This window comes from Salvelinus fontinalis, chromosome 6 (genome assembly GCF_029448725.1).
Source record: "Salvelinus fontinalis isolate EN_2023a chromosome 6, ASM2944872v1, whole genome shotgun sequence".
Classification (NCBI taxonomy): Eukaryota; Metazoa; Chordata; class Actinopteri; order Salmoniformes; family Salmonidae; genus Salvelinus; species Salvelinus fontinalis.
The window spans coordinates 40,908,817-40,931,829 of NC_074670.1; the positions used below are offsets into that span (position 1 = coordinate 40,908,817).

The 23,013-nt window shown below is 43.8% G+C and overlaps 1 protein-coding gene across 2 annotated transcripts in view; it reads left to right on the forward strand.

Moving 5' to 3' along the window:
- Positions 1 to 17,975, forward strand: part of LOC129857840 (C-terminal-binding protein 1-like) — a 40,247-nt gene extending 22,272 nt beyond the window's left edge. For both annotated transcript variants that reach the window (XM_055926476.1, XM_055926475.1), the window contains 5 exons: positions 266 to 480; positions 8,807 to 8,937; positions 9,050 to 9,177; positions 9,348 to 9,462; positions 9,555 to 17,975. In XM_055926476.1, the coding sequence (XP_055782451.1) occupies positions 266 to 480; positions 8,807 to 8,937; positions 9,050 to 9,177; positions 9,348 to 9,462; positions 9,555 to 9,744 (779 nt within the window). In that variant the 3' untranslated portion in view covers positions 9,745 to 17,975. The remainder of the gene's footprint in view (positions 1 to 265; positions 481 to 8,806; positions 8,938 to 9,049; positions 9,178 to 9,347; positions 9,463 to 9,554) is intronic.
- Positions 17,976 to 23,013: the final 5,038 nt, after the last annotated feature.

The window sequence follows — 23,013 nt, forward strand, 5'->3', positions numbered from 1 at the left end:
CAGAGATCTTTCAGTACAATGTTGTATTACACTACCCAACTAACTATTAGCTGAAGATACGATTGTGGATAATTGGTTGTTTAGATATGGGATTGTTTAGTAGTGTTCGATAGCATTTCTATATGCCATTGTTTGCTGTGAATTGTTACAAAACAGGCATGTTATTTGCTGTAAGGATTTCACCTTTATTGCATCCCTTTGGTGTAACTACAGTATTTACATGTCTGTGAATTACTCAAATGTCCATGTTGTTGTGTATCCTCAGGTCGTGTTGGCCAGGGTGTAGCACTCAGAGCCAAAGCGTTTGGGTTCAATGTGATCTTCTATGACCCATACCTGTCTGACGGGGTGGAGCGAGCCCTGGGCCTGCAGCGTGTAAACACCCTCCAGGACCTGCTTTTCCACAGCGACTGTGTCACCCTCCACTGCAGCCTCAATGAGCACAACCACCACCTCATCAATGACTTCACCATCAAACAGGTCAGGGACATGACGCATGTACACACACAATCTAAATTAGGCCTACAAAAAGGGGGGTGACACATATTGTACAATACAGGTGGACAACTTTGATTTAAGAATTGGGGGGGTCACATATTTTATTTAAAAAATGTCTCTAGTCGGATAAACACTCCAAATAGCCTACCCGACAGCTCAGAGGCGTCCTCATAGCCCTAAAGCACTTTAAAAAAATCTAAAATATATTTAGTTTTAACAATTTTTTGGTCATTACTTGATTTCATGTGTGTTATTTCATAGTTTGATGTCTTCACTATTATTCTACAATGTAGAAAATAGTAAAAATAAAGAAAAACCCTGAGTAGGTGTGCCTCTGGTAAGACACGGTGCGGGGGCCTATGCATATTTGTAAACAACAGCTGGTGCACGTTATCTAAGGAAGTCTCGAGGTTTTGCTCGCCTGAGGTAGAGTATCTCATGATAAGCTGTAGACCACACTATCTACCTAGAGAGTTTTCATCTGTATTTTTCGTAGCTATCTATATACCACCACAGACCGATGCTGGCACTAAGACCTCACTCAATGAGCTGTATACCTCCATAAGCAAACAGGAAAACGCTCATCCAGAGGCGGCGCTCTTGGTGGCCAGGGACTTTAATGCAGGGAAGCTTAAATCGCCAGCAGCATACCACCCTGCATACCACTGCTGGCTTGCTTCTGAAGCTAAGCAGGGTTGGTCCTGGTCAGTCCCTGGATGGGAGACCAGATGCTGCTGGATGTGGTGTTGGAGGGCCAGTAGGAGGCACTCTTTCCTCTGGTCTAAAAAATATCCCAAAGCCCCAGGGCAGTGATTGTAGACACTGTCCTGTATAGGGTGCCGTCTTTCGGATGGGACGTTAAACGGGTGTCCTGACTCTCTGAGGTCATTAAAGATCCCATGGCACTTATCGTAAGAGTAGGGGTATTAACCCCGGTGTCCTGGCTAAATTCCCAATCTGGCCCTCAAACCATCTTGGTCACCTAATAATCCCCAGTTTACAATTGGCTCATTCATCCCCCTCCTCTCCCCTGTAACTATTCCCCAGGTCGTTGCTGCAAATGAGAACGTGTTCTCAGTCAACTTACCTGGTAAAATAACGGTAAAATAAAATAAATAAATAAATAAATAAATCCATGTTACCAAATTTCTATCAGCATGTTAAATGTGCAACCAGAGGGAAAAAAGCTCTAGACCACCTTTACTGCACACACAGAGACTTGTACCAAGCTTTCCCTTGCCCTCCATTTGGCAAATCTGACCATAATTCTATCCTCCTGATTCCTGCTTACAAGCAAAACATTTAAGCAGAAGCACCAGTGACTCGGTCAATAAAAAAGTGGTCAGATGAAGCAGATGCTAAACTACAGGACTGTTTTGCTAGCACAGACTGGAATATGTTCCGAGATTCTTCCGATGGCTTTGAGGAGTACACCACATCAGTCACTGGCTTCATCAAAAAGTGCATCGATGATGTCGTCCCCACAGTGACTTTTAAAGACCTTTAAAAGAAAGACCTTTTATAGACAGTCACAAGGCCGCAGGGCCAGACGGATTACATTACATTACATTACATTTAAGTCATTTAGCAGACGCTCTTATCCAGAGCGACTTACAAATTGGTGCATTCACCTAATGACATCCAGTGGAACAGCCACTTTACAATAGTGCATCTACATCTTTTAAGGGGGGGGGGGGGGCAGAAGGATTGCTTTATCCTATCCTAGGTATTCCTTGAAGAGGTGGGGTTTCAGGTGTCTCCGGAAGGTGGTGATTGACTCCGCTGTCCTGGCGTCGTGAGGGAGTTTGTTCCACCATTGGGGTGCCAGAGCAGCGAACAGTTTTGATTGGGCTGAGCGGGAACTGTACTTCCTCAGTGGTAGGGAGGCGAGCAGGCCAGAGGTGGATGAACGCAGTGCCCTTGTTTGGGTGTAGGGCCTGATCAGAGCCTGAAGGTACTGAGGTGCCGTTCCCCTCACAGCTCCGTAGGCAAGCACCATGGTCTTGTAGCGGATGCGAGCTTCAACTGGAAGCCAGTGGAGAGAGCGGAGGAGCGGGGTGACGTGAGAGAACTTGGGAAGGTTGAACACCAGACGGGCTGCGGCGTTCTGGATGAGTTGTAGGGGTTTGATGGCACAGGCAGGGAGCCCAGCCAACAGCGAGTTGCAGTAATCCAGACGGGAGATGACAAGTGCCTGGATTAGGACCTGCGCCGCTTCCTGTGTGAGGCAGGGTCGTACTCTGCGGATGTTGTAGAGCATGAACCTACAGGAACGGGCCACCGCCTTGATGTTAGTTGAGAACGACAGGGTGTTGTCCAGGATCACGCCAAGGTTCTTAGCGCTCTGGGAGGAGGACACAATGGAGTTGTCAACCGTGATGGCGAGATCATGGAACGGGCAGTCCTTCCCCGGGAGGAAGAGCAGCTCCGTCTTGCCGAGGTTCAGCTTGAGGTGGTGATCCGTCATCCACACTGATATGTCTGCCAGACATGCAGAGATGCGATTCGCCACCTGGTCATCAGAAGGGGGAAAGGAGAAGATTAGTTGTGTGTCGTCTGCATAGCAATGATAGGAGAGACCATGTGAGGTTATGACAGAGCCAAGTGACTTGGTGTATAGCGAGAATAGGAGAGGGCCTAGAACAGAGCCCTGGGGGACACCAGTGGTGAGAGCGCGTGGTGAGGAGACAGATTCTCGCCACGCCACCTGGTAGGAGCGACCTGTCAGGTAGGACGCAATCCAAGCGTGGGCCGCGCCGGAGATGCCCAACTCGGAGAGGGTGGAGAGGAGGATCTGATGGTTCACAGTATCGAAGGCAGCCGATAGGTCTAGAAGGATGAGAGCAGAGGAAAGAGAGTTAGCTTTAGCAGTGCGGAGCGCCTCCGTGATACAGAGAAGAGCAGTCTCAGTTGAGTGACTAGTCTTGAAACCTGACTGATTTGGATCAAGAAGGTCATTCTGAGAGAGATAGCAGGAGAGCTGGCCAAGGACGGCACGTTCAAGAGTTTTGGAGAGAAAAGAAAGAAGGGATACTGGTCTGTAGTTGTTGACATCGGAGGGATCGAGTGTAGGTTTTTTCAGAAGGGGTGCAACTCTCGCTCTCTTGAAGACGGAAGGGACGTAGCCAGCGGTCAGGGATGAGTTGATGAGCGAGGTGAGGTAAGGGAGAAGGTCTCCGGAAATGGTCTGGAGAAGAGAGGAGGGGATAGGGTCAAGCGGGCAGGTTGTTGGGCGGCCGGCCGTCACAAGACGCGAGATTTCATCTGGAGAGAGGGGAGAGAAAGAGGTCAAAGCACAGGGTAGGGCAGTGTGAGCAGAACCAGCGGTGTCGTTTGACTTAGCAAACGAGGATCGGATGTCGTCGACCTTCTTTTCAAAATGGTTGACGAAGTCGTCTGCAGAGAGGGAGGAGGGGGGGGGGAGGGGGAGGAGGATTCAGGAGGGAGGAGAAGGTGGCAAAGAGCTTCCTAGGGTTAGAGGCAGATGCTTGGAATTTAGAGTGGTAGAAAGTGGCTTTAGCAGCAGAGACAGAAGAGGAAAATGTAGAGAGGAGGGAGTGAAAGGATGCCAGGTCCGCAGGGAGGCGAGTTTTCCTCCATTTCCGCTCGGCTGCCCGGAGCCCTGTTCTGTGAGCTCGCAATGAGTCGTCGAGCCACGGAGCGGGAGGGGAGGACCGAGCCGGCCTGGAGGATAGGGGACATAGAGAGTCAAAGGATGCAGAAAGGGAGGAGAGGAGGGTTGAGGAGGCAGAATCAGGAGATAGGTTGGAGAAGGTTTGGGCAGAGGGAAGAGATGATAGGATGGAAGAGGAGAGAGTAGCGGGGGAGAGAGAGCGAAGGTTGGGACGGCGCGATACCATCCGAGTAGGGGCAGTGTGGGAAGTGTTGGACGAGAGCGAGAGGGAAAAGGATACAAGGTAGTGGTCGGAGACTTGGAGGGGAGTTGCAATGAGGTTAGTGGAAGAACAGCATCTAGTAAAGATGAGGTCAAGCGTATTGCCTGCCTTGTGAGTAGGGGGGGAAGGTGAGAGGGTGAGGTCAAAAGAGGAGAGGAGTGGAAAGAAGGAGGCAGAGAGGAATGAGTCAAAGGTAGACATGGGGAGGTTAAAGTCACCCAGAACTGTGAGAGGTGAGCCGTCCTCAGGAAAGGAGCTTATCAAGGCATCAAGCTCATTGATGAACTCTCCAAGGGAACCTGGAGGGCGATAAATGATAAGGATGTTAAGCTTGAAAGGGCTGGTAACTGTGACAGCATGGAATTCAAAGGAGGCGATAGACAGATGGGTAAGGGGAGAAAGAGAGAATGACCACTTGGGAGAGATGAGGATCCCGGTGCCACCACCCCGCTGACCAGAAGCTCTCGGGGTGTGCGAGAACACGTGGGCAGACGAAGAGAGAGCAGTAGGAGTAGCAGTGTTATCTGTGGTGAGCCATGTTTCCGTCAGTGCCAAGAAGTCGAGGGACTGGAGGGAGGCATAGGCTGAGATGAGCTCTGCCTTGTTGGCCGCGGATCGGCAGTTCCAGAGGCTACCGGAGACCTGGAACTCCACGTGGGTCGTGCGGGCTGGGACCACCAGGTTAGGGTGGGCGCGGCCACGCGGTGTGAGGCGTTTGTATGGTCTGTGCAGAGAGGAGAGAACAGGGATAGACAGACACATATTTGGCAGGCTACAGAAGAGGCTACGCTAAAGCAAAGGAGATTAGAATGACAAGTGGGCTACACGTCTCGAATGTTCAGAAAGTTAAGCTTACGTAGCAAAAAATCAATAAAATTACAAATCTTATTGACTAAAATGATATAGTACTGCTGGCTGGTGAAGTAGCCTGGCTAGCAGTAGCTGCGTTGTTGAAAGTGAAGCTGGCTAGGTGACCTCGACAGTTTCTCTAAATTTCTCTAAACTACACAATTATCATGGATACAAGGACAGCAAAGACAACTAGCTAACACTACGCTAATCAAGTCGTTCCGTTGTAATGTAAGTTTCTACAGTGCTGCTATTCGGTAGAAGTTGGCTAGCTAGCAGTGTTAGCTAGCAGTGTTGGCTAGGTAGGAGGACAGCAGCGCGGCAGGCGAAACTAGCTGGCTAGCTAACCGATAATTACTCAAAGTTACACAATTATCTTAGATACAAAGCTAGCAAAGAAAACTATGTAGCTAGCTAACACTACACAAAACAAGTCGTTCCGTTGTATTGTAATCGTTTCTACAATGCTCTTCGGTGGCAAGCTGGCTAGCTAGCAGTGATGGCTACGTTGCGTTAATTTCGAACGAAAATAGCTCGCTAGCGAACCTCAATAACGACGCAATTATGTTTGATAAAAGACGGCTATGTAGCTAGCTAAGATCAAACAAATCAAACCGTTGTACTGTAATGAAAATGAAAATCAGACCGTTGTACTATAATGAAATGTAATGAAAAGTTATACTACTATTCGGTAGACGGTGGACGTTTGCTAGCTGCTGGGCAGATAGCAGTGGACAACGAGACGACGAAATACGATAATTACGCAGTTATCTTTGATACACAGACGGCTATGTAGCTAGTTAAGAAGAAATTGCTAAGGTTGGACAAATTAAATCGTTGTACTATAATGAAATGTAATGAAAAGTTATAAAAGTTATACTACCTGCAGAGCGAATGCAAATGCGACCGCTCGCCCCAAACCGGATGTCGGTTACCAGGACGTGTACTTCGAACATGCGCTGACCAACTGGCAAGTGTCTTCACTGACATTTTCAACCTCTCCCTGTCTGAGTCTGTAATACCAACATGTTTCAAGCAGACCACCATAGTCCCTGACCACCAAGGACCCTGGAACACATCCGCCACGCTGGCATTTGGCATGGGTCCTCAGATCCTCAAAAGGTTTTACAGCTGCACCATCGAGAGCATCCTGACAGGTTGCATCACTGCCTGGTATGGCAACTGCTCGGCCTCCGACCGAATAGCACTACAGAGGGTAGTGTGTACGGCCCAGTACATCACTGGGGCCAAGCTTCCTGCCATCCAGGACCTCTATACCAGGCGGTGTCAGAGGAAGGCCCTAAAAATGTTCAAAGACTCCAGCCACCCTAGTCATGGACTGTTCTCTCTGCTACCACACGGCAAGCGGTCCCGGAGCGCCAAGTCTAGGTCCAAGAGGCTTCTACACAGCTTCTACCCCCAAGTCATATGACTCCTGAACATCTAATCAAATGGCTACCCAGACTATTTGCATTTGATTTGTGTCCAAACCTTTGACTGGTACTGTATATGCGGATGATAATGTTGGTCTGTCAAAACTACAGTCAGATTTTATAGCATCAACCGAGAATGTGATTAATAATAACATAAAATGTGTTTTCTATTGGGTGATTACAACATACATTTTACAAGTAAGAACCACTCACTGATATCTGACTTTTTTAATACTTTATACTCCAGCTATATGTATCCCATCATCTATAAGCCCACTAGAGTGACCAGTTTATCTGCCACCCTTTTTGATAATATTTTTTTACAAATTCTTTGAATAGTGTCGCTAATACAGGTTTACTTTATACTGACATTTCTGATCACTTTCCAATTTTCCACTTCTCTTTGGCAGCTGGAAATGAACAGATGGGAATGACTAGTAGCATTAAATGTAGAATATTTAACAAAATTAATTGTGCTTTAAGATGTTGATAGATGATATTTCTCTGGGAAAATGTTTATAATCAGGCCGATGTAGAGTCTGCTTACCAGACTTCTCACATCTTTCAACTCTGGAAACCTTGGTTTACAACCAGTCTCAAAAAATCCTCAGTAAGTTTTTAAAAAGTTGTGTAAAAAGTTTCTCACAAATCCCTCTCCCCTGAATTCTGCAAATTACCAAAAGTATGAGAACAAATGTTGGATATTCCCCAAAATATATTTTACTAACAAATTCCAAGAATCCTTAAAAAATATAAAGTCAGCTTGGAAAATCATCAAACAACTATCTCATCAAAGTGATGAAATCTGTTGGCATCTGTCACGACTTCCGCCGAAGCCGGCTCCTCTCCTTGTTCGGGCGGCGTTCGACGTCACCGGCTTTCTAGCCATCGCCGCTCCATTTTTCATGTATCCATTTGTTTTGTCTTGTTCCTTACACACCTGGTTTTCATTCCCCAATTACACTACATGTATTTATTCCTCTGTTCCCCCTCATGTCTTTGTGGTAGATTGTTTGTGTGTTATGTGTTTTTGAACGCACTAGGCTTGTGTGCGTTTTTCCCGTGTTATTTCACAAAGCCTGTTTTGTATACATTTGATGTGTTGTGACTGTTTTGCGCATTATACACTTTGCCTTGTTGGCTGGAGTTTTTTTGGATGCAGTTGCGTCCGTCTGTATATCTTTCCTGCCGAAATCAAGTGTGCGCCTGTTCACAATTCTCTGCTCTCCTGCACCTGACTTCAGCACAAGTACGCACACGCCTGACAGTATCATCAGAAATATTAGTGGTTTGGTTCATCAGGCTCGCTTCCTAACTCTTTACTATAGCTTAATTTACTCATATCTCATTTACTGTAATATTGTCTGGGCCAGTACATATGCCTCCAACATACACACATTACTCATCATACAAAAGACATGTGCAAGACTAGCCACCTCCTCTAATTACCTGGCTCCATCTGCTCCTTTGTTTAAGAAACTCAATATCTTGTCTATTTACCACATCAATGTATGTCAATTATGCATTTTCATCTACACATACTCATTCCTCCCAGACAGTTTACCTAAACCCTTCAATGGATTTGTATAGGTTAATTCTGAAATCCATCTATATAACACTGTGATAACCTTCACCCTCCCCACTGCCACACCTCACATAGTCAATTCTCTATCAAATACAGAGGTACCATACTCTGGAATTCTTATCTTCACATTGCCAAAACCTCATCATCCCTCAATAACTTCAAGCAAAGACAGGGGGTCAGCCTGATGGACCAAACTACTCATCAGTAATCTCCTCCATATATCCCATCTCTCACACACTCACATCCACACATGCACACACACATATAAACAAAACATATACTGTTTATTATTTTTTGTGATTGCTGAAAAGTTAATGTGTACATTTATGATTAGCGGGATTTGTTATCTGTTTTAACAAACATTTTACATTTTTGTACTTATGTATTAATAACCTGCACACCGTTTTTTATTTATTTGTTTTTATCTGTATTGTTGTTCATAACTTATTTGCTTTGGTGCAAATATATTAAACCTAAACCTACTAAGACATTTCATTTACAGTTGTGCACTGCATTGTTTACATATTTTATATGGTGTGTTGTAGATGCGCAAGGGTGTGTTCCTGGTTAACACGGCCCGAGGGGGGCTCGTGGATGAGAAGGCCCTGGCACAGGCCCTGAAAGAGGGGAGGATACGAGGGGCGGCCCTGGACGTCCACGAGACAGAGCCCTTCGGGTTAGCTCCCTTTACATTATTCTATCTTATACTGTCTTCATTTTGATAATATTTTTTCCCCACTGTGTTGAGGTGAGTCTAATATTACGCAACCATGTTTCCTCTTTCTCAGCTTCAGCCAGGGACCTCTGAAAGATGCTCCTAACCTGATATGTACTCCCCATGCTGCCTGGTACAGCGAACAGGCTTCTATTGAGATGAGAGAGGAGGCAGCCCGGGAGATCCGACGAGCCATTTCAGGTAACATACCTGTTACACTAATAATGGGTATTCTTGGGTTAATTATTGTTTTCCCCAAGGGGCAATGTATCAGGCTCCCAGGCTCCCCTCTCACTAATAAACAACAGCAAAGCCACAATAACGAACTCCCTAATAACGGCTGTGACTCAATGACTGTTTCCTGCTTCCAGGTCGTATTCCAGACAGCCTAAAGAACTGTGTGAATAAAGAGTTCCTGTCCCAGACTACTCACTGGGTCAATATGGACCCTGCTGTCATTCATCCTGAGCTCAATGGGGCCTACAGGTAATGAACCCACTGTTGATACATAATAACGGTACTGTATATGCATTTACAAGTGCTATAGCATTTTCTGATTCATCCTCTACTTGTCTCAGGTACCCTCCTGGTGTTGTGAGTTTGGCCTCTGGGGGGCTCCCTCCACCTATAGAGGGAATCGTTCCTAACGCAGTGCCCATAACACACTGCCTGCCCAGCGTCGCCCACCCCTCTCACGCCCCTTCGCCGGGCCAGCCAGGCAAAGCAGAGTCAGACAGAGAGCAGCACCCCAATGACCAGTTGTTGTAGCCCCACCCCACAGAGCTCTCTGTCCAACCAAAAGAACTCTACTGGTCTTCATTCGTCCGAAGAGGAATGAAGTTGAAGCCTCATAGGTTTCAAACAGCTGCCATGAAACAGACAGACTCACAGAGGTCTATTACAGTTCATCTGGTCCAACCATAGTGGTCATCTTTTTCAACAACAAAAAAATAGTGCAGAAAAAAATAAAATAATAATGTGGATTTGGGAAGAGAAAATACCTATATCCTTTATAGCGAATCCTGCTGTTTAGACTGTAGTTTGACCTAGTAAAGTGGGCGAATATCTGTTGCTGTGTCCTATGGGTTCATCGTTAAAGCAGACGTAGTTTATTATAACATGAATAACCTGTTTGTGTACAGTTTTTAGAACAATGAAAACAATATTTATATTGCAGTCTAAAAGAAAAATAAGGGTGAAAACTAACCAACTGATTATAAAAATATATATATTCCCCAACAAGCCCCAAAAGAGGAAGCTTTTGCACAACTTCTCAGGAAATTGAATTTCTCTAGTTATTTTCCGTTTATGCCAGATAGTGCTTTCTTTTTCTACCTGTTTTGTTTATATTAGCAAACATACTAACCCATAAGAGTAAGCCCTGTCTAAGCCGGTGGAGGAGGTGGGTTCTACTAAGCTATATGGAATTGTTTTAAGAAGGTCATACCAAAGATCATTTAGCTATTTAATTTTAAGACCCCTTGAAGTATCAACAAAAATAATAGATTGATAGATAAAAAAAAAAAAATGTAGTGATCTGTTATTCGATGCGTTTGTATGGGCTAATAAGCAGTAAGGCTAAATACAATTTTTTGGTATCAAAAAAATATATAAGAAATATATTTGATAGAAAATTGTATTTAGCCTTACTGCTATTAGCCCATACAAATGCATTGATTAACAGATGCACTACATGCAAAAACAGATTGTCACCCCCCCAAAGAATTTAAAGAAAGTGTCTGCCCTATACATGACAGGCCTGTGAGTCTTCTGAGGCCTGTGAGCAAAACAACTGACGTACTGATGTACAGTACCAGTCAAAAGTTTAGACACACCTACTCATTCAATGGTTTTTATTTATTTTTACATTTTCTACATTGTAGAATAATAGTGAAGACATAAACTATGAAATAACACATTTGGAATCATGTAGTAACCAAAAAAGTGTTAAACTAATCAAAAAATATTTTTAATTTGAGATTCTTCAAAGTAGCCACTCTTTGGCTTAATGACAGCTTTGCACACACTTGGAATTCTCTCAACCAGCTTCATGAGGTAGTCACCTGGAATGCATTTCAATTAACATGTGTGCCTTGTTAAAAGTTAATTTGTGGAATTTCTTTCCTTCTTAATGTGTTTGAACCAATCAGTTGTGTTGTGACAAGGTGTGTGTGTATGTGACCAATTTTCTTGGTCACATACACGTGATTAGCAGATGTTATTGCGGGTGTAGCGAAATGCTTGTGCTTCTAGTTCCGACAGTGCAGTAATATCTAACAAGTAATATCTAACAAATTACACAAAATATACCCAATACACACAAATATAAGTAGGAATGAATTAAGACTATATACATATGGATGAGCAATGTCAGAGCGGAACTGACTAAGCTACAGTAGAATAGTATAGAAAACAGTATATATATAAGAGATGAGTAATGCAAGATATGTAAATGTTAAATGACTAAGATACCGTAGAATAGTATAGAATACAGTATATACATATGATATGAGTAATGCCATATGATTAAACATTAAAGTGACTAGTGTTCCATTCCTTAAAGTGGCCAGTGATTTCTAGTCTATGCCTAGAGGCAGCAGCCTCTAATGTGCTAGTGATCACTGTTTAACAGTCTGATAGCCTTGAGATAGAAGCTGTTTTTCAGTCTCTTGGTCCCAGCTGTTATGCACCTGTACTGACCTCGCCTTCTGGATGATAGCAGGGTGAACAGGTAGTGGATCGGGTGGTTGATGTCCTCAATGATCTTTTTGTCCTTTTTGTCCTGTCACATCGGGTGCTGTAGGCATCCTGGAGGGCAGGTAGTTTGCTCCCGGTAATGGGTTGGGCAGACCGCACCACCCTCTGGAGAGCCTTTTTTTATTTTATTTTTATTTCACCTTTATTTAACCAGGTAGGCTAGTTGAGAACAAGTTCTCATTTGCAACTGCGACCTGGCCAAGATAAAGCATAGCAGTGTGAACAGACAACAACACAGAGTTACACATGGAGTAAACAATAGACAAGTCAATAACATGGTAGAAAAAAGAGAATCTATATACAATGTGTGCAAAAGGCATGAGGTAGGCAATAAATCGAATAATTACAATTTAGCAGATTAACACTGGAGTGATAAATCATCAGATGATCATGTGCAAGAAGAGATACTGGTGTGCAAAAGTGCAGAAAAGTAAAATAAATAAAAGCAGTATGGGGGTGAGGTAGGTAAATTGGGTGGGTAGTTTACAGATGGACTATGTACAGCTGCAGCGATCGGTTAGCTGCTCGGATAGCAGATTTTTAAAGTTGTTGAGGGAGATAAAAGTCTCCAACTTCAGAGATTTTTGCAATTCGTTCCAGTCGCAGGCAGCAGAGAACTGGAAGGAAAGGCGTCCAAATGAGGTTTTGGCTTTAGGGATGATCAGTGAGATACACCTGCTGGAGCGCGTGCTACGGGTGGGTGTAGCCATCATGACCAGTGAACTGAGATAATGCGGCACTTTGCCTAGCATAGCCTTGTAGATGACCTGGAGCCAGTGTGTCTGACGACGAACATGTAGCGAGGGCCAGTCGACTAGGGCATACAGGTCGCAGTGGTGGGTCGTATAAGGTGCTTTAGTAACAAAACGGATGGCACTGTGATAAACTGCATCCAGTTTGCTGAGTAGAGTATTGGAGGCTATTTTGTAGATGACATCGCCGAAGTCGAGGATCGGTAGGATAGTCAGTTTTACTAGGGTAAGTTTGGCGGCGTGAGTGAAGGAGGCTTTGTTCCGGAATAGAAAGCCGACTCTAGATTTGATTTTGGATTGGAGATGTTTGATATGAGTCTGGAAGGAGAGTTTGCAGTCTGGCCAGACACCTAGGTACTTATAGATGTCCACATATTCTAGGTCAGAACCGTCCAGGGTGGTGATGCTAGTCGGGCGTGCGGGTGCAGGCATCGAACGGTTGAAAAGCATGCATTTGGTTTTACTAGCGTTTAAGAGCAGTTGGAGGCCACGGAAGGAGTGTTGTATGGCATTGAAGCTCGTTTGGAGGTTAGATAGCACAGTGTCCAGGGAAGGGCCGGAAGTATACAGAATGGTGTCGTCTGCGTAGAGGTGGATCAGGGAATCGCCCGCAGCAAGAGCAACATCATTGATGTATACAGAGAAAAGAGTCGGCCCGAGAATTGAACCCTGTGGTACCCCCATAGAGACTGCCAGAGGACCGGACAACATGCCCTCCGATTTGACACACTGAACTCTGTCTGCAAAGTAGTTGGTGAACCAGGCCTTGTGGTTGCGGGTGGTGCAGTTGCCGTACCAGGTGGTGATACAGCCCAACAGGATGCTTTAAATTGTGCATCTGTAAAGGTTTGTGAGAGTTTTATGTGACAAGCTACATTTCTTTAGCCTCCTGAGGTTTGTTGGGCCTTCTTGACCCTGTGTGGGTGGTCCATTTCAGTTTGTCAGTGATGTGTACGCCAAGGAACTTGAAGCTTTCCACCTTCTCCACTGCGGCCCCGTCGATGTAGATAGGGGGGTGCACCCTCTGCTGTTTCCTGAAGTCCACGATCATCTCCTTTGTTTAATTGACGTTGAGTAAGAGGTTGTTTTCCAGGCACCACACTCTCAGAGCCCTCACCTCCTCCCTGTAGGCTGTCTCGTCATCATTGGTAATCAAGCCTACTACTGTTGTGTCGTGTGCAAACTTGATGATTGAGTTGGAGGTGTGCTTGGCCATGCAGTCATGGGTGAACAGGGAGTACAGGAGGGGGCTGAGCACGCACCCTTGTGGGACCCCAGCAGAGTGGAGGTGATGTTTCCTACCTTCACCACCTGGGGGCGGCTCGTCAGAAAGGCCAGGACCCAGTTGCACAGGACGGGGTTCAGAAGCAGGGCCTCGAGCTTAATGATGAGCTTGGAGGGTACTATGGTGTTGAATGCTGAGCTGTAGTCAATAAACAGCATTCTTACATAGATATTCCTCTTGTCCAGATGGGATAGGGCAGTGTGCAGAGTAATGGCGATTGCATTGTCTGTGGATCTAAAGGGGCGGTAAGCAAATTGAAGTGGGTCTAGGGTGGCAGGTAAGGTAGAGGTGATTTGATCCTTGACTTGTCTCTCAAAGCACTTCATGATGACAGAGGTGAGTGCTACGGGGCGATAGTCATTAAGTTCAGTTACCTTTGCCTTCTTGGGTACAGGAACAATGGTGTTCATCTTGAAGCATGTGGGGACAGCAGACTGGGATAGTGAGATGCCCGTAAACACACCAGCCAGCTGGTCTGAACATGCTCTGAGGACGCGGCTAGGGAGCAGCCTTGCGAGGGTTAACACGTTTAAATGTTTTACTCACGTGGAGAAGGAGAGCCCACAGTCTTTGGTAGCGGGCCGAGTTGGTGGCACTGTGTTATCCTCAAAGCGTGCGAAGAATGTGTTTAGCCTGTCCGGAAGCAAGACGTTGGTCTCGGCGACGTGGCTGGTTTCCTTTTGTAGTCTGTGATTGTCTGTCGTCCCTGCCACATACGTCTCGTGCTTGAGCTGTTGAATTGCAACTCCACTTTATCTCTACACTGACGTTTAGCTTGTTTGATTGCCTTGAGGAGTGAATAACTACATTGTTTATATTATTTTTTAATTATTTTTTTGTACCCCTTTTCTCCCCAATTTCATGGTATCCAATTTGGTAGTTACAGTCTTGTCCCATCGCTGCAACTCCCATACAGACTCGGGAGAAGCGAAGGTCGAGAGCCATGCGTCCTCTGAAACACAACCCAGCCCTGCTTCTTGACACAATCCCCACTTAAACCGGAAGCCAGCCGCACCAACGTGTCGGTGGGAACACTGTACACCTGGCAACTGTGTCAACGTGCATTGCGCCCATCCCACTACAGGAGTCGCTTGTGCGTGATGGGACAAGAGCATCACTGCCGGCCAAATCCTCCGCTAACCCGGACGACGCTGGGTCAATTGTGCGCCGCCCCATGGGTTTCCTGGTCGCAGCCGGCTGCAACAGAGCCTGGACTCGAACCAGGATCTCTAGTGACACAGCTAGTGCTGCGATGCAGTGCTAGAGCACTGCAACACTTGGGAGACTCACTGTCTATATTCTGCCATATTCCCAGTCACCTTGCCATGGTTAAATGCGGTGGTTCACGCTTTCAGTTTCGCCCAAATGCTACCATTTATCCACGTTTTCTGGTTAGGGTAGGTTTTAATAGCCACAGTAGGTACTACATCTCCTATACACTTCCATATAAACTCTAGATTATTTTCGTAAGCACCCCGGAACATATCCCAGTCCACGTGATCAAAACAATCCTGATGTGTGGATTCCGATTGGTCAGACCAGCATAGTCCTGAGCACGGGTACTTCCTGTTTGAGTTTCTGCTTATAGGACGGGAGCAGCAAGATGGAATCGGGGTCAGATTTGCCAAAAGGAGGGCGGGGGAGGGCCTTGTAAGCATTCCGGAAGTTTGAATAGCAATGGTCGAGAGTCTTAGCAGCGCGAGTAGTACCATCGATATGTTGATAGAACTTCGGCAGGCTAGTCCTCAAATGTGCTAGTCCCCAGCTACAATAAATGCAACCTCAGGATATGTGGTTTCCAGTTTGCATAAAGTCCAGTGAAGTTCTTTGAGGGCCGTTGTGGTATCGGCTTGAGGGGGGATGTAAACCGCCGTGGCAACGACAGAGGAGAATTATCTTGGGAGACAATATGGTCTGCATTTGTTTGTGAGTTATTATAGGTCGGGTGAACAAAAGGACTTGAGTTCCTGTATATTCCTATAATTACACCATCAGTCGTTAATCATGAAACACACCCCTCCGCCCTTCTGCTTCCCGGAGAGATATTTATTCCTGTCTGTGTGATGTACTGAGAATCCTGCTGGCTTTACCGACCCCGACAGAGTATCCCGAGAGAGCCATGTTTCCGTGAAACAAAGTATGTTACAGGCCCCGATGTCTCTCTAGAAAGAAATCCTTGCTCTAAGCTCATCAACTTTGTTATCCAAAGACTGAACATTAGCGTGTAATATACTCGGAAGCGGTGGGTGGTGTGTGCGCCTCTTAAGTCGAACAAGCAGCCCGCCTCGAGTGCCTCTCCTCTGCCGGCGATGTTTTGAGTCGGTCTCTGGAATAAGTTCAATTGCTCTGGGGAGAGTGAACAAAGGATCTGCTCCAAGGAAGTCGTATTCCTGGTTGTAATGCTGGTAGTTCTGGTGAGTTACCGCCGCTCTAATATACAATAGTTCTTCCCGGCTGTCTGTAATGACACAAAACATTTCCTGAGCTAATAATGTAAAAAACAGTACATAAAAAACTAAATACTGCAAAGTTTCCTAAGAGCTAGTCACAATGCTGCCATCTCCGTCGGCGTCATCTTCTGGCAAGAACAGCTCAAATAAGCAAAGAGAAACGACAGTCCATCATTACTTTAAGACATGAAGGTCAGTCAATACGGAAAATGTCAAGAACTTTGTAAGTTTCTTAAAATGCAGTCTCAAAAACCATCACTCTCTGATGAAACTGGCTCTCATGAGGACCGCCACAGGAATGGAAGACCCAGAGTTAAGTTTATTAGAGTTACCATCCTCAGAAATAGCAGCCCAAATAAATGCTTCACAGAGTCCAAGTAACAGACACATCTCAACATCAACTGTTCAGAGCAGACTGTGTGAATCAGGCCTTCATGGTTGAATTGCTGCAAAGAAACCACTACTAAGAAAAAGAGGCAATGGACATTAGACAGGTGGAAATGTGTCCTTTGGTCTGGAGTCCAAATTGGAGATATTTGGTTCCAACCGCTGTGTATTTCCCCACTGTAAAGCATGTTGGAGGTGGTGTTATGGTGTGGGGGTGCTTTGCTGGTGACACTGTCTGTGATTTATTTAGAATTCAAGGCACACTTAACCAGCATGGCTACCACAGCATTCTGCAGCGATACGCCATCTCATCTGGTTTGGGCTTAATGGGACCAACATTTGTTTTTCAACAGGACAATGATCCAACACACCTCCAGGCTGTGAAAGGGTTATTTTACCAAGAAGGAGAGTGATGGAGTGCTGCATCAGATGACCTGGCCTCCACAATCACCTGACCTCAACCCAATTAAGATGTTTTGGGATGAGTCAGACCGCAAAGTGAAGGAAAAGTGCTCAGCAAATGTGGGAACTCTTTCAAGAATGTTGGAAAAGCATTCCAAGTGAAGCTGGTTGAGAGAATGCCAAGAGTGTGCAAAGCTGTCATCAAGGCAAAGGGTGGCTATTTGAAGAATCTTCGAAGAATTTGAAGAATCTCAAATATGAACTATATTTTGATTTGTTTAACACTGTTTTAGTTACTAGATAATTCCATGTGTTACTTCATAGTTGTGATGTCTTCACTATTATTCTACAATGTAGAAAATAGTAAAAATAAAGAAAACCCCTTAAATGAGTACGTGTTCTAAAACTTTTGACCGGTAGTGTAATTATTTTGGGTTAACCAAAATCCAAAAAGAGATATTTGTGACTGTATGCATTTGTTTTAATAATTTTTTAAAATAATTTTTTTAAATAAATAAAAGTCCCTAAAATGTCAAATGTTATGTCTTTGTCGGTTGGCATTCAGTCCAAGGAAAATGGATACATTACCCAAAACTCGATGGCACAATAGCTGCCTGCAAGGCTGAAGGCCATTGTACCTATATCTGAATTCCCATGAGATTATTGTTTTGATTTTCAACAAACATATTCATGTATTTCATCTCAAGCATATAGGAATAAACACATATTCTTGCTTCGTGGGGGAAAAAGGCAAGTTGCCTGAAAACCTCTGATCTTGATGAATTACAGTTGTATATGTTGGAATACAGAAACACAGCATTTAATTATAGGAGTAGCATACTCAATCAAATATCAATCTACTCCGTTGTTCAACTTGTTCGTTTTTCTTTGAGGCAATGGGGTTACTCTTTTTTAGGGTGAATTATATTTGAATGTCAATAAAACATACATTTGTTTCACAAAGAATGATTTCTCTGCACAAATCTGACTTAAATTGCTCACTTACAACTAAGACACTATTTACAATCATGGCTGTATATTTTGTAAGTCTCTTTCCTAACAGGCTTGAGTCAGGCTGCTGGCATGGACAATAGAAATAGCTGTGTATGTGTGTGTTCTTGTCACTCTAAATTACAATCCCTGGAAAAGAGCAGCTGGAAGTTCTGATATTTCTTTCAGAGCATAAAAAGCAGATGGAGTTGAGGCTTGATTGGTATCCTACCTTGACTTTCTTCCTCTCATTTCAACCTGTCCAACAAACATGAGGCTCCTCACATATGGATGTGTTTGTGGAATGGTAGGTCCAGCCTTCACAGATAAGTTCAGCAGTGACTGAGATGCTGCCTGTCAGAATATCCAGACTTCCTCCCCAACTCTCTCTACCTCTCTGAGAAGAGCTGCAGTTGGTTGACATGGGGCACAGACAGGGAAATACACAAGACATTGAATGGAAATGTTATCTCCAAACTGTTATAGATCCATATACAGTGTTTTGGCGTTATTATACATATGACCAAAAATAAGGTGAGATGGTGTTTAGCCTACATAGCACATTGTAAAGTCTGGGAGCAGGAGAATGTGCTCACTTGGATGGCTGGTTCTCCTCTCAGCTCACAATAAAACTTCTGTGCTACGCTTTGAAAAGAAGGGCAATGTCTTAAACCTTGTTTCAACCCCTACATATCAAACATTTATACAGAAGCTAATTGTCCGAATTTTAACTAAAGAAAACGTAGAAGGAAGGCAGAGTCAAGTGCTTTGATATTTTTCAAAACATAATCCAAAAGACAAGAGTAATTCGCTCTATAAAATGTACATAAATCCTCAAATCGAATTTTGTAGACCCACATGACATTTTAGATTGAGCAACAGTTAACATGTAAGGTAAACAGACTATGGAGAAGAGTCATATGAGATTGGAAACAGGTCATCTTTAAGGTTGATACGGAGGGAGAGGGGGCCTAAAAAGACTACTAAAACAGAAGAATGATGTTTTATGTTTGGATTAAGAAAAGTCCAGTTTGGCTATGCAAACATTTAGGCCATATTTTTGTTTGATCCTCCATCGTTAATGGTTACGTTTTGCGAAATGAGACTGTAGGAGGAGATAGACCCACTTTCTGTCTGGTTTTGTTGCCCACCTGTTATTTGAACGGGAGCTGTTGTGTGTCATCTGGTTTCCATCAATGTCTCAGCTATTATGACTTCTGTGGTACCTTTACAAGCTCATCTAGAGAAATGGTTCGAGAGATTCCCTCAGAAAGACATTTGTCTTTTATTGAGGAAAGACAGTTTTAATGCCTGCTAACATCCTTTAGCCATCGAGCCCTCACAATTCTCAAGTTTTATTTTTTTGGCTATAATCTGAATGGTGACTTGTCAGCGGCGATGGGTTTGAATTTATGCCTCTTTTATTAAGCACTCATCTGAAACCATCTCAGAGTGAATTTCAAAGTTTTTCCAAAGCAAAACCACTAATATTCAAACATCTGAGGAGCAGCATTGTTTGAGAAAATCAGACTAGTTTCAAGCAGTCTTGTAGTACCGGTCTCAAGTAGGATCTCGAGACCACATATTGAGTGTGTCTTGTCTTGGAGTTGGATACATTTGTACTTGGTCTTGACTCGGTCTCTGACAGTGAGCACTCTTAATTCCTTTCCCAAGACCAGCCGAGACCAGTGGAGAAAAACACTCATAATTATCATCTTCCATTTAGTCAGCGCTTGAAACCGTTTCACCAGGACAAATATATACACTCCTTTCTTGGAACATTAATATCCTAAGAGCCTTATCTATTATAGACATGTTTGCGCAATGACAAACCTATAGGCCATCAATGTGTGACAGGATTCTGAAAGGACAGCAACCCATATAGGAGTGTGCATTTTTTTTAAAGTACAAAGGGCCAGTAGAGGAGGGTATATGTAAGTATAAACCGTATATGCACTTTTTTTGTGGGCATTGCTTATACTCTTTAATCACTACTGATTCGTACAAAAGTAGTGTAGAAGGTACTGTATACGACTTATCAATTATGTAGTACAATAGAGAAAGCATTCACAAAGTAGCCTACACAATCGCAAAGCACGTGAAATTTATTTACATGCACAACGCACGCACACATAGCCTAGTTTCAGCGGAATATCATCTGCAGGCAGCAAGAGTATGCAGCTCTCAACTGGTGGAGCAGCTCACAGAAGAATGACATCGGTATGCGGTAGGGTAGGAAAGATGTTTCAATTTATGATACCTACCAGTAAATGCTAACTAGCATGCTGACCACACTGCTCGCATCGCAAGGGCGAGCGTTGCAAAATAAATGTACACATACATGTTATTCAATCATTGCACCCACACTGCTCGCGCACGTCAACAAGCATCTGCATAGCCAGGCGCTCAAATAGAACTTGGTTCTATTTGTGATGCTAAACACACTGCAAGTCCTGCCTCTCCCATCTCCTCATTGGTTTTAGGAGCATATACCCACGTGGGTGATTGAAAGATGAACTGAGGTCCACACTCCAGTCATTTGTGGTAATGCACCTTAAAGTTGGTTGCCAACTGCCATATAAAGTCCAAAGAAGAAGCCTGTAGGAGGAAAGATTACTAGAAACAAACTTGGTTTAACGTTACCCTTTTATCTGTGGATGAATTGTCAGAGTAGAGGACTGTACATTTCAGGTAAAGTAACACCCCAATGTTTACATCCCAGGACAAATTACCTAGCAACAGCAAGCTAGGTATTGCCATAAACGTTTAATACTTTTCAACCTGCCCCCAATTAATATACAGTTGAAGTTGGACGTTTACACACACTTAGGTTGGAGTCATTAAAACTCGTTTTTTCAACCACTCCACAAATGTATTGTTCACAAACTATAGTTTTGGCAAGTCGGTTAGGACTTCTAGTTTGTGCATGACACAAGTAATTTTTCCAACAATTGTTTGCAGACAGATTATTTCACTTATAACTCACTGTATCACAATTCCAGTGAGTCAGAAGTTTACATACACTAAGTTGACTGTGCCTTTAAACAGCTTGGAAAATTCCAGAAAATGATGTCATGGCTTTAGAAGCTTCTGATTGGCTAATTGACATCATTTGAGTCAATTGAAGGTGTCCCTGTTGATGTATTTCAAGGCCTACCTTCAAAGAGTGCCTCTTTGCTTGACATCATGGGAAAATCAAAAGAAATCAGACAAGACCTCAGAAAAAAGGATGAACCAGACTTGTGGAGGTCTGGTTCATCCTTTTTTCTGAGGTCTTGTCTGATTTCTTTTGATTTTCCCATGATGTCAAGCAAAGAGTCACTCTTGCTCCTTGGGAGCAATTTCCAAATGCCTGAAGGTACCACCTTCATCTGTACAAACAATAGTACGCAAGTATAAACACCATGAGACCACGCAGCCATCATACTGCTCAGGAAGGAGACGTGATCTGTCTCCTAGAGATGAATGTACTTTGGTGCGAAAAGTGCAAATCAATCCCAGAACAACAGCAAAGGACCCTGTGAAGATGCTGGAGGAAACAGGTACAAAAGTATCTATATCCACAGTAAAACGAGTCCTATATTGACATAACCTGAAAGGCCGCTCAGCAAGGAAGAAGCCACTGCTCCAAAACCGCCATAAAAAAAGCCAGACTACGGTTTACAACTGCACATGGGGACAAAGATCGTACTTTTTGAAGAAATGTCCTCTGGTCTGATAAAACAAAAATAGAACTGTTTGGCCATAATGACCATCGTTATGTTTGGAGGAAAAAGGGGGAGACTTGCAAGCCAAAGAACACCATCCCAAACGTGAAGCACGGGGGTGGCAGCATCATGTTGTGGGGGTGCTTTGCTTCAGGAGGGACTGGTGCACTTCACAAAATAGATGGCATCATGAGGAAGTAAAATTATGTGGATATATTGAAGCAACATCTCCAGACATCAGTTAGGAAGTTAAAAGCATACTTCCAAACTTGTGGCAAAATGGCTTAAGGACAACAAAGTCAAGGTATTGGAGTGGCCATCACAAAGCCCTGACCTCAATCCTATAGAAATTTGTGGGCAGAACTGAAAAAGCATGTGCGAGCAAGGAGGCCTACAAACCTGACTCAGTTACACCAGCTCTGTCAGGAGGAATGGGCCAAAATTAACCCAACTTATTGTGGGAAGCTTGTGGAAGGCTACCCGAAACGTTTGACCCAAGTTAAACAATTTAAAGGCAATGCTACAAAATACTAATTGATTGTATGTATTGTATTGATTCCCAGTTCTGACCCACTGGGAATGTGATAAAAGAAATAAAAGCTGAAATACATCATTCTCTTTACTATTATTCTGACATTTCACATTGTTAAAATAAAGTGGTGATCCTAACTGACCTAAGACAGGGATTTCTAATATGATTAAATATCAGTGACAAAATGAGTTTAAATGTATTTGGCTAAGGTGTATGTAAACTTCTGACTTCAACTTTATATAATATACCTTTCTCAATGTCTATCTTAATGCAGTGAACAAGTGTTCTATGATGTCCCTAATTGCATTAGCTCATTTATATTAATGAATGCAAAAACATATGAATTGTCAGAGACAATTACTAGACTTTGATTGACACACTATATGATCAAAAGTATGTGGACACCTGCTGGTCTAACATCTCATTCCAAAATCATGGGCATTAATATGGAGTTGGTCCCCCCTTTGGTGCTACAACAGCCTCCACTCTTCTGGGAAGGCTTTCCACTCGACAATTTCAAGTACAATAATAATGAATGAAGACAAATGATCGTAAAAAGAATGCAGATCATAGATAGACTGCGAACACCTTAGGATTCTCTCAGTGCCGTTATTAATATAGACATCTAAGTTGATTTCAAGTCTGAATCGGACCTACTTCCCATGTAACTGTCATTGTTGCACTGGGTTTAGGCTACATCTGAGTTTCATTCTGGTGCTGTGGAAAAGATAAGGCAAAAATGATTTCCTCCTTAATCATATGGCCCACTTACTTT